Source organism: Polypterus senegalus, chromosome 8 (assembly GCF_016835505.1).
Source record: "Polypterus senegalus isolate Bchr_013 chromosome 8, ASM1683550v1, whole genome shotgun sequence".
Taxonomy (NCBI): domain Eukaryota; kingdom Metazoa; phylum Chordata; class Cladistia; order Polypteriformes; family Polypteridae; genus Polypterus; species Polypterus senegalus.
Window position 1 is genome coordinate 124,869,832 of NC_053161.1, and position 13,274 is coordinate 124,883,105.

Sequence of the window (13,274 nt, forward strand, 5' to 3'; positions counted from 1 at the left end):
ATTCATCAAGTGCTCCTGGTGGAAATGTTTGAACTTATAAGTAAGAAAATAAGTACCTCACTGTAAACTTGCACTGCAGTTGTAATATTGCGCAACCCGAGTCACTTATAATTTCATATTGTATATTGTTCATTTTTTTATCTTATTATCATGCTAGCGATGAACTGGGATTCAGAGATTGTTCCTGCCTCATACTCGATGCTTGCTGGGACTAGCGCAACCCTGGATGGATAGATGAATGGAATAATTAAACATGTACTATGAATATATTTCAGTGTTCCTTAAAAGATTTGAATTCTCTGTGCTCTAAGATAGAGATGGCATGACATTTATTAAATAACTTTTTGTGTGGCAGTTGGCTACTTGGAGAAAGAAAATGAAGGTCCTGGAATTGGGGGTTAGTATGTTTGAAAGAGACAGTACTGCTGCAATAAATTATTTCATCAAGGGTCAAGCATGGCGCAGCAAGCATCTTGTGGGAGGCAGGAACAATCTCTGGACAGGGTGCCAGCTCATCGCTACCACTGCGCCACTGTACCTCTCTTGTGTAATACATGATTTAATTACTATCATAATGAAAAAGATATCATGTATACATCTTTATATTTAAATTGCTCAGAGAGCTCCAATATCATGAATGTAATGTATTATGTGTCCTGTCGGTGTAAGAGAAAGCCTGTTTAAGAAGCACGTAGTGATTCACACACATAGAGTACATAGAAGAACACATACTGTAGAATACGAAGCATTTAATGTGCTACTTTAGTTACAATGGGATTTGAGAAACTAGTAAATTAAATGATTTTAAAATGAAGTTTATGGCGTTATTACCTGAATGAGAAAATAAACAACGTGATTAAAGTGGAAATTTCGAGATCAAAGTGCCATTCAGATGGTCGGCTACAACTTGCCTTTTCATGGCGACTTTGATATCTGACCACTTCTTTTTTATTTCGGGGACTGTGTGACTTTCTGAACTTGAACTTTCGATCAACTTCCTTTTGTTGTTTATTCAACGGCTTAAACCAACAAATAGTACATTTTTCATTGCCTCCACTTAGTATTCTCTGAAATTCTTCTTTTATCCCCATGCTTTTGCCATTGTCTTTTCACAGAAATCTGTACTTCAGGGAATATTTATATTGATGTGCATATTCAAAGAGGCGTAATTCTGGGAGGATACCGGATGGGGCAGCAGGCACATGCCCGAGCATTATATTTCACACTGACCGGGATTTATGTAGTGGAAGTGTGTGGAAGTTGGCTTACACGCGGTTTTCTACAGCTGAATTTTTTTGTGTAAGCACAGTTCAACTTTTGTCCATACACCATGTTTTAGTGTCAATTCATGAAGCCCCTGGTGAGGATAATAGTCTGAACAGGTCAAATCAGTGCTCATATTTATCAAGCATCTCATAGTAGGAAAGAGGTCTGAGTGTCATATGGAAGCTTATTAAGGTACAGAGAAAAGATTGTCTCCAAAAACTCAGCTTGGTGCAAATTTGGCCCTGCTCTTAGGATTAGGACTAATAGAATTATATCAAATTTTCTATTTTAGGAAACTACTCATAAAAATCTAGATTAAGAAGGGCTCATGAGCTGTTTTAATTCGCTAGGAGCTGCCAAAAGTTGATTTTCAGGCAGAGATTGGCACACACATTCTGGGAAAGGTTGAATGTTTTGGAAATGCTGGACAGCAACAAACTTGTAAAATAATACCTATTTGACAAAGAATGAATAAAATTCATAACAAATCTTGTATGTCACATGATCAGTCCATCTATGTGAAAAAGCTATGTGCTATCAGCTGACATTAAAGTATTGGTAAAGTTATGTTTTTTGGCCATATGGAAAATGCAGCTTCGCAATAGAAGCGATTTGGGTATTTCACAACCAACCATTTCTTGACTTTTGCACTAGACTTTAAATTCCCTTACAACCCGTGAGATAATGTGCAGATTTATACAGTACATATTCTCACCATCCCAGGTGAGGTATTGCTAAAGCAAGCTGAATTCATACAGATCACTGCTTTCCTGGTGTTGTTGGTGTGATTGATAACATGCACATAAAGGATTAGGGTTTGGGGTATATGCATATATGAATCTCAAGTTATATTACAGTATCAACACAGAGGTAATCATGGATGCAAACTGTACTGTAGTAGCCAGCATATCACCCTGAAGTTAGGCGGGACTTGATAGGTGATTGACAGCAAAATGTCACACAGGCACGCTGAGCTCTATATTCCATGAATAGTCATAGTACATTTTACAAAGGTTTAAGAAGGCAGCCAGAGACTCCCAAAGCTTTGGATAAATACAGCCTTGCAGAAGATAAAGGGGGATCACGGAGAGAGGCATGGCACATGACGTTCAAAGACACTCAAGAATTCTGGAAGAGAGAATGCAAGTTCAGTAACAGCACAGGAAAAGCCATGGCTACTTTCAGTGACTGTTTTTTTACGAAGCATTTCCCATGGCCATAACATCCAGAACGTGATTCTTCTGAAAGTACGACTGTGAATCATTTGTTGTTTTACCCTCTTTTGATGTTTTTGTCTTAGTCGTTCAATATCTGTGTTAGTTACAGGATTATTCTTGGTGTTGTTGTAAAGTATCAACATTTATGTGAGGCTAAGTGCAGTATCCTACCTTATGTTTTCATTATTCTTCTTTTACTACTACTTTAAATATTTATTATTATTATTATTATTATAGTTATTATCATCTTTGTGGTAAAGCCTTAGCATTAGTATCAGAAAACTGTAAAATATCATCACACCATTGTTAGTGCTATTTTGCAGCTTGGATGCCGTAAGTTTCATTAATATAATTCATTGTGAAACTCTTACTCCTTGCTGGCAGTGTAGGACACTTTGTAACTACTTCTCATGTCCTACTCTAGGGAAGGACAAATTCTTATCCTAGTCAGATTTTTAGTACAATTCCCAAGAGAAATACGGACATTCTTGATAATACACAGGCACTGATCCATATCCTTTCACAACAGCTACCTGCCTTAGGTAGGTACGTAGTACTCCTAGGCATTGCTTTAGCATCTGCGGTTCAGGATGCCTGGAGGCTCAATTTTTCTTTTTGGATAGCTCCTTCCCTTAGACCAATTTGGCTACCCTCTCTGCTTATGGTAACACTGAAATCTTTGTTTGATTTATTTATACTTTATTTGATAAAGTTAAATACTTTTGATATTAGCTTTTATCCAGTGTTACTGTTTCTATGTTTTTATTGTTATTGTATGAGCTTTAGCATATCAATTTCCATGCAACTGAACTTGTTAAGTGAGATCTTACTTAGTCTTTTATTGTGTTCTTTTTAATATTTGGGAACTTTCAGCACAGAAAAGACACTTTTTAAATAAAATGTATTATTTTTATTATTATTTGTTCTTAGCTTTGTTTTTATCTCCAAATTTCTAAATGATAATTTTGCTTTCCATACTTCATAATGTATTAAATTATTATTATTATTATTAATCTTACTGAATTTAAGTGAATATACATACCTCATTCCACTATCTGAGTAATTCAATTTCTTTTTCAATTCAGGCACAGTACATGTTTTTGCACCAGTGTGCTTTAGACCTGTTGTCCAGTAAAGGAAATAGTCAGTCTGTGTGGTTTGTTAATTATTCAGCCCTGGAGAAGATGGACTCTTTAGATGCCATGGAAGGTAAGCAAACAACTTTTATATTATAAAACAAATACCAAGCAAAGAAAGCAAAGAAAATTAATTGAATGCTGATAATACTACATATGAAGCATGGTTAAGTATAGATCGGTGAAGCTGATGAACAATAAAAACTTTGAAATTAGTTAATCGAATAATCAAAATCTCCTCATGTGTTTAAAGCTGAATATCTTAATAATAAATTCCTCAAAACATTGTACAGGTAAAATTCCATGATAACGAATATCTTTTCAATGAAATTTTCTTTACAACGAAGTATTTTTATGGTCCCGACAGTTTCCCCATATGATGCGAGTCTATAGAAATCTTGTTACTACAAAGTACATTCAGCAGATACTTTCATTATAACGAAGTGCCCAAAAGACCTTGAAACGCCTGAATGAATCATGTGCAGAGCAGCTAGTTCTGTGGTCGCAGCTCAGTTGTGCACAATTATCCCAAAACAGAAACATCATAATTTTTTTCTTTCTTGAACTTTCCTCGTACTTTTTTTTTTTTTTTTGCCCTTTTTGTTTCCTGCAGTTTTCAATGATACCTTTTGCTTATTGCTCGTCAACATTTAAAAAACATCCATAGGAATTGAAGTTATTGTCACCCTCCTATAGAAACGGCAGACATGAAAAAAACGATAACAGTTCATATTAGAAAAAAAACTTACAATTTTGTAGCTCTCGATTGCGGCAAAACCCAAAAAAGACGTTGCCAGTGAATTTGGAATTTCGCCATCGATGCTGTTAACTTTCTTGAAAGACTGAGCAAAAAAAGAAAAAAATCTCGGGTTGCAAACGTATGTGAACTGCTGCATTTGAAGACATCGAAAAAGCAGTTTTGATGTGGTTCAGAGATGCTCGTTCAAGAAACATTACTATTAATGCAGCACTCATTCAAGAAAATGTGAGGTTTGTAAACTCTCTTGGGACCTCCCCTAACTGGACGACACGGCAAAGAGCATCGCAAAGTCCAATCTCCGCATCTATGGAAGACTGTTTATCTGTTGCTGGGGCAACAGCTGGCTCAAAGATATTCTGCATCTCTCCGCCAAAGCAAATAGAAAAGATATCGATGGGTGATGCAGCCTGACTGCTGTGTCTGTGTATAGCAGAGTGGCAGATCACGCTACAATAAATAAGTGTGCCATTCCTGTTTCAGGCTGAATAAAGTTGGTTTTCCTAAAGTGCTGAGACTCAGCCTCGTGTTTTGAGGTGCAAGACAGGGACTTATAGCGTGACCAGATCTTTTATGATCTGCTTCGGTGTCACTTCACTGCAGCGCTATGGGCCTGTTTTTGCCCTGCCATGGCAACAGACAAACAATCTTCCAAAGACGCTCCAATCGCCCTTCAGGAAAGTGTATTATCACAAGGAAATGGTGAGAAAAATTCTCGTCAGCATAACTTATAGGCAGGAAGAGATTAAAATTAACACAAAAGAAGCTATTGAAATGATTGCAATTGCCTGGGCACAAGTTAAAGAAAGCACTATAGTAACAAATACAGAATCTCATTACAACAAAATATTTTTAGGTCCCTGGGAGTTTGTTGTAATTGAATTTTACCTGTATATATATTTAGTTTTTCCATTAATAGCATATTATTCTTTTACATCTTCTGTCTAAATCTTGACAGTGCTATGGCCTGCATATTCTATTTGAAGAATATTTGAAATATTTTGTATTTGACTTTAATATTTTTCTATTTATTGACATAACTTCATAATGTTTAAATATCAATAAAATGTACCCATCTTTCTAATAAAAAAAGAAAATGACAGATTTTATAACTATCTTGTCTATAATTTACAAAAGTAACATCTCATTAAACCAGCTACCTTTGAAATTAGTAGGAATCCTTAGTGTAGTTAATATGTTTCAAGTCCCATAGTTCTGAAAATCAAAAAAATAAAAAAATAGATCACAATGATCATGTAACAATCAAAGTGGAATACTTAATATTATTGGAAATTATTAATTTGGCAAGACTACCAGAATATTTTCAAAATATTAAAAATATCCCAAAACACAGGATAAGCCATTATGAAGAAATGTGAAAACATATTAACTCTAGTTGCATGACTCTAGGTATTAAGGCATCTTCTTAAACTGAGCATCTTTATCAGGATGTGGGGTATCAAAACACACTGGGCAATTCAAGAAAAAATCACATTCTTTCATGGTAGAATTACACTTAAAAAATCATATCAGAAATGTACTATAGATTGATAGAAACCATGGGAATGACTTCAGGTTAAAAAGTCTATGGTGTAATGAGGTGAGAATTTAGCTTTGAGGCCTCAAGTCTAATTGGTGTTTATTTTTGCAGTATATTAATATTATACCTCATACATATATTAAATAACAAACAACAAACCTGGTCCAGATGTACATTTAAATGCATTAACATTTAAATACAGCATGTCCACCTTATATAAGACTTCAAAGAAAATAATCAGGTGGGATAATGTATGAAAATGGAGTTTGTTGTCAACTGATATTTTACATTAATTTAAACTGTTTCCCAGTTTATTTTATGTTATTTGTTCAATCCATTCCAGAGAAGAAATCTGTAACATACACTTGTTTTCCCTCTGAAATTGTACCAGTGCAGGAATAGTAGTACCTTTGATCAATTCAGAATTATTGCAGTTGGAAATAACACGTGCTTCATCTGGAAAATGAATGTTGCAAGTGGAATTAAAAGTGCAGTAATATTATGCAAACTATGTATATACTATCGAATAAATAAATAGATTGACTGCAGTTTGTCTCAAATCACATAATAGAGCCATCTGAATCCTGCTGTTTTTTTACTTTTACATTTTTTTGTCATTGTCACAATGTTCTTTTTGTTTTCTCTGACAAAAAAAATCTCAAAGAAAAATACTGTATGTCATCTTTCAAGAAATGAACAACTGACTAGTTTTTAAACCTCCATGCTCAGCATCTTAAATGGCCAGCTTTTGTACCCATTGTGGCTTTCTAACTTTTTCAACTTTCAACACTTTGTTTCCTACCCCTCTTAATTCCTTTTTCATCTATATATACTTTATTTTTATTTTTTTTCTTTGGGGTAAAAGATTCATTAACTGAAACATTGTGCCTCTTTCCTTCTTCTTATTCTTTACTGTGAACTTTGAAGTTGCAATTTTCAATATATAATACTGTCCATTTGTGATTTAAATAATGCTTTGACACTCTGATATTTACAAAAGCCTCTTGTAGTTAGTGGATTTGATTCAACTCAACCTTTACAGACAACATTAAATATCACACACAGTATTATGCCAGATATTAGTCAGTCAGTATCCAACCCGCTATATCCTAACAGGGTCACGGGGATCTGCTGGAGCCAATCCCAGCCAACACAGGGCACCAGCCAACCGCAGGGCACAAGCACACACACACCCACCCATACACCAAGCACACAGGATTGCCAGTGCACCTAACTTATATGTCTTTGGACTGTGGGAGGAAACCAGAGCACCCGGAGAAAACCCACGCAGATACGGGGAGAACATGCAAACTCCATGCAGGGGGGACCCGAGAAGCAAACCCAGGTCTCCTAACTGCGAGGCAGCAGGGCTACCACTGCACCACCATGCCACCCATGCCAGATATTAATCCCCTAAAAATATAAATGTTGCTTGTATTCGTCTCTAGAATGCATTTTCAAAAATGTCAACAATAATTAGATTTTTGTTTTTCAGGTGATGTGGAGCTGGAATGGGAAGAAACTACTATGTGAATAGTATTATGATTTATAAGGACTATTTTTTTATGAACTGGTCACACATAGTATTTCTTAATTTTAGCTAGGAAATCCTGGCAAAAAAATTATCTATTGAAAATATGGGGGCCAAAAGTCAGTTCATGACAGTTTTCCCAATTCTGTGAACATTGGTCCTGTTTTTTCAAACCGCAGGATGGAGTTAAAAATATGAAACACTTTTGCACATACTGTATAGCTTTTAATATTTATTTATGTCATTGTGGTAACTATACATTTTTGTGAAGTGTTACTTTCAGCCAAATTGGATTTAAAGGTATGTTTTTTGGTTTGTGTACAGTATATTGTGGGATAATATTTAATGTATTTTACAAGTATATATAATATAAAGGAATTTTTTTTGACTTTTATCTGCACTATTCAGAATTCTTTTGACTATGCCTTACAGTATATATCAATGCAAAATACTACTTAAAGCTCTTGTTCTTGAGTTTTTATATGGCAATTGTATATGTTAGTCCCAGAAAGCTATATAGTCATCCTCGGACACTGCACAGGTTCATCAGAAAAAAAAAATACAACATACAATAATACCTAGCTTCAATGACTCCAGAAGTGTATGTAAATATACTGAATACAATCAATTACAGAGCCATGCTTGCGACCAGTTATTGTGCAAAGTAAAACATCACTGAGATTATATTAAATTTTCAATGGCATAAATAACGAATCCAAGTTCAAACTGCATACATTTGTAAGTTTATTTATACATGTATAGATTAACTGTATATATTTTATTGTGAACATTTTGTTAGGTATTAATTATTATTATTGTTATTATTATTATCTTTACTAAAATTTTCAATATCTTTAACAATTCCCTGTAATGGCAGACTTTTCATTGGTACTGCTCAAATCAGCCTGTTTCATTAATTATTTTTTTTGTTTTTAAAAATAAAGAATTAGTTTGGTTTGTCAGTGCTCTTAGCATAGGAAACTGATAAGTACGGACATTTGTAAACTATAAAATACCATATTAAATTTTGCTACACTCTAAGAAAACCATTTTTGAGTCAATTTCATCAACACAATATACATTAAAAATCAGTTTTTAATGAAAGATCTGCAAAATTCAACTCACTTTAATGTATTGTTGATAATTCTTCTGCATGCTGTTTAATATTTTCAGGTGTCTCCTGATTTTTTAACTGCCATGCCTTTATTCACAAATTTCTGCGTGACCATGATATAAATGAAATTATATTATGTCAGTAACACATTTAAAAATACAAACTCTGGACTCCACTATTAACACATAATTAATCATTGTAATTGCACTCTTCCTTGGATGCAATTTACCTTGTTTTGTAGTTTTATACTGTAACTTTCTTGGATGTGTACAGCTCCTTTTAGTACTTGCTGTTAAAAAAGTGTCAGTTATACTATATAAGCTGTCACTCGTAATTTATTGTAACCTTTTTTTTTTATATTTGCAGTGTTTTTATTATACTGTTAATTTTGTTACTTGATACTGTATTATAGTAATGGTAGCTCTGTTAGGGAAATTGGAATGATGCATACTGTTAATGGTGTTAAACAAATAAAGTTTGATGTGTTGATTAATATGCAAATTAAATTATCCAGTGGATTAATGAAGCAGTGACAGAAATCAACTAAATCGAAATCTGATCTTCATTTTTTAGGCCTGAGGACAACCAAAGAGACAATATGAGGGTGAATTTTAAATTTTTAAATGAGCCAAAACATATTAATATCACTATTAATTTTATATCTCCTTTTGTATGACTGTGTATATTTGAATTAAATTTAACTCCGACTTAAATGACACAGAATCCTTCAACATGTACAAGAGATGTCATGATAGCATTTTAATTTCAAAAGAAATGTGACCAATTGGTATGATTTTACATTCATTTATTTCTTTAGTAAAAGCACAACTTACAATCTGTGTATTTACACTAAATGCCTATTTGTTAAAAAATCTTTACAGCAACATATTAGCAGACTCAATAATTAGGCAAATGCATATCTGACAATAATTGTACATAATATTGCAAATCTGCAGATGCTGCTTAATTAATGTCATGATACATTATCATGGTGTACCCTGTTTTACGATTATCAAAATAAGATGATCTTTACTTTCATAAATGACTCAATAAGTAGAGAAGGAGAAAAGAAAAATGAAATGATCACATTGCAGAGACCTATAGAAGAAGTCAATAAGTTACAGTAATATTTTTCACTTTTCACTACTGTACATACATTTTAGACCTCATACCTGCACAGCTTTCCGACTGCTATTCCTATACTCTACTATTGACTCCCTTTCTTGAAATTCAGCTCTAAGAATTGAAGGACTTGTCTTGGAAATAAGAGAATTGAAAAGCTACATAAAGTATGAAATCACATGATTTTTGTAATATAAAATGAATTTCAATTTCAATAAACTTTCTAATATGAAGTGAAAAATGTATTATTTTTTGCGTATTTATTTTTAAGCCGTTGTTTACTTAAAGTACTACAGTTTTCTCCCACATCCTAAAAATGTTAATTGGCAGATCTAGTTAGCCTCATGTGAGTGAGTGATTGAGTGAGTGAGTGATTATGGGTGTGTTTAAGATTTTTATTCATCTTATGATTAGTGGTACCAGGATAAGGACATATTCCCTGTAACAATAACCTGGATGCATGAGCTAGAAAACAGATGGACTGGTGTATTGCAATATTAGATATTACACTTGTCAAATGATGTCAGATGCCCACTTAGTCACATGCAAAGCACTACCAACTATACCCTTTCCTCTCTCTTTCACTCTCTCTCTCTCTCTGTTTTTCATGTGTTTAGTCTTATTCTCTACACAAATCAGCAGTGTTTCAGATAACTGCTATATTTTCTTGGCAACGGTTTATGTGTAATTTTTATTGAAAGGTTTATAAGCATTTACATCGTGTTGATTGATTTAGATCTGACAAACTTCTTCCAATTTCACAAGAAGATGGATTAATAATGAGACTTTTAGTATTTTGAGATTTCCACTTTAAGATACCAATACCTAATTAGCCATCATCATTTATATATTTAAAAGTCAATATGTGTATATACTGTATGTTCCAGCATTACTTCCGAAAGGCTGGAGCGATTTTCATGAAACTTGGTACACATGTTCCTCATTGGTCGACAATACTGTAGGGTGAAATCAGCCATAACCCACCACCTTCTGGGTAGGGTGGGGGGTGATCTTGTGGTCTTGTATGCATGTTATCATCCAGTTGACACTTGGAACGACCACCAGAGGGCGAACTGGAGGCGACTGCCAGCATTCTTTATGTTTGAGCGCCGCTGCGCCCCTGTTGCTTTTGAAATTAAATAGAGTTCTATGCGTGGAAGAGTGTGTGTCTGTCCAACCCGGAAGTGAGACGTAAAGTCAAGGTGAGGGTTCCAGCTCCGAGGATATGCAAGCGAGGCCAGTACACCGGCAAAAGGAAACCACCTAAGAAAGACAGTCACTTAGCTGCTAATGCACAAACAAAGCAAGCATTTCAGCAACATGAATCCTTCTAGCAGAGAGATGCTCAGAGTAGTTCAGACAATTTAAATACTTTCTAGGATCCTGTGCTTTTAACAGCATGGGGTTACACAGTTAATGTGTGTTTTTATTTATATATATTTTCCTCCCATAGTCCAAAGACATGCAAGTTAGGTACATTGGCGATCCTAAATTGTCCCTAGTGTGTGCTTGGTGTGTCGGTGTGTGTGCATGGGTGTGTGCCCTGCCATGGGCTGGCACCCTGCCCTGGGTTTGTTTCCTGCTTTGCGCCCTGTGTTGGCTGGGATTGGTGCCAGCAGACCCCCGTGACCCTGTAGTTAGGATATAGCGGGTTGGATAATGGATGGATGGATGGATGGATTTAGATCTGGTTGTTTTCTATAATTTGTTGAACTATCCAGATGATTTTGTGACTTCTGTGATCGCGCTAAGTAGCATAATTCGCTTGCGGTACCAATGTATTTATGCAAATCCAACAAAGTGGCTGTGGGCTGAGAGCAGGGGGGCGAGGCCTTTCTCATTCCCTCGCCAGCCTCTGTTCAAGTTACTCTACATCTCACCATGTGTTCGAGTGCACATTGCCTCCGCTTGACAATTTTGAGAGAGAGATCAGAGCCCCATGTGTTTTAGAGGGTAGCTGTTGATTGCCAGAGATATCACGAGCATTAAAAAATATTAAGTGTCGCATTTTGAATGGGCATATATGTTGGTTTCTAATTTTATGATTGATTTTTTCAGGTTTCAAGAACAAACTCATATTTATTTTTATTTTTTAAGTTGTGTTTGTTTTTAATTAAATTTTTCTCAAACAATTACAAAAAAAAAAACTTTATTTTCCTCCTGGGCAACGTATTTCAGGTAATTGTTGTTATGAATTGGAATTTCCTCCAAGACAAAAATTGGTGAGGCCTCTAAAAAGAAGCTAGGAAGCTTCAGCTGGAGTAAGACCAAAAATGAGGAGCTGGCAAAACAATTAATAATGTCCACAAAAAAGTCACAAAAACCCCACAAGAGGAGGATCCCCATAAACATCAACGTATGCACAGATAGACAAGCAAAGAATCTTTATAATATAGAACATAATTACAACATCACAAATGAATCCAACAGAAATAACATAAAGGTAGGATAAATAATTATTCAAAATTAAGAAAAACAATAAAACATAAAATGCACATACCTTCACTCATCATCAAACTGAATTAATTAAGCAGGTTGAAAATATTATGTCATGTCCTTTTCTAACCTACTTCACCCAGACCAGGGCTGCAGTGGGGGCAGAAGCCGATCCCAGCACAGGACAAACAGAACATGGAACAAATCCTGGACAGGGTGCCAGTCCATTGCAGCACAAACACACACACACACACACACGCATACACAACACACACAATTAAGCCAATTTAGTGTCGCTAATTCATCTAATCTGCATGACTTTACCAGTGGCAGGAAACCAGAGCACTCAGAGGAAAACCAAGTAGACACATGGAGAACATGCAAACTCCACACAAGAAGGACCTGGGACACAAACCCTGATCTCCTTACTGCAAAGCAGCCATGCTACCACTGAGCCACCGTACTCCCCTGTTATCTTATAGTATTACTTGAAATTTGTACAAAATGCATTGTTAACAGGACAGTGTCCTTTTTGTATTAAATTTCAATTACTTTCTTAATTGTAGCAAATAAAAATCCATATAGACAAACGCTGTGCAATATTGCAGTATATTTGTGAACTGGTACTATATTGACTGTAAACATACAGTGTATTTCATTATATGCAGCTTTATAATTGGTCTTGAGCAGAAAAAGAAACATAACTAAATATTACAAGTTTGCTTTATTATTAAAAAATGTAAAAATTAACATTTCATTTAACATATTGTATTTCTTCTTTTGCAAGTTCTTCATGGGTACGTTTTAATAACTAAAGCTCATCTTCAAATGACTTTTACTAAACTTTTCTTGACATCTGATACGTTAACGAAGCAAACAAAATATCCAAAATGTTTTTTCTGTCCTGAATTCATATAAATATTTATCAAAACAGTTAAACTCTAATAGATTATATCAGCTGTGGTGTATCTTTCCACGGATCTTAATTTTTCAGTTTCTGACATTAAAGTATTCAAAGTTTGTAAATTGAGGCTCATTCATAAATAAGACTACGCACAGTGAACTGATGTTCTTAATTATTTTTTCCATGTTACTTTTAAGGTAGGTAAGATTAGTTTAAAATAAAAAAATATTTTTTTTTATCTGAAACATTTT

General features: G+C 34.7%; 1 protein-coding gene across 1 annotated transcript in view; it reads left to right on the top strand.

Moving 5' to 3' along the window:
- The window catches only part of ptprq (protein tyrosine phosphatase receptor type Q), a 205,438-nt gene extending 195,512 nt beyond the window's left edge, over positions 1-9,926 (top strand). The window contains exons 47-48 of the mRNA XM_039762178.1: positions 3,569-3,692; positions 7,412-9,926. Coding sequence (XP_039618112.1) covers positions 3,569-3,692; positions 7,412-7,449 — 162 coding nt within the window. The 3' untranslated portion in view covers positions 7,450-9,926. The remainder of the gene's footprint in view (positions 1-3,568; positions 3,693-7,411) is intronic.
- Positions 9,927-13,274: the final 3,348 nt, after the last annotated feature.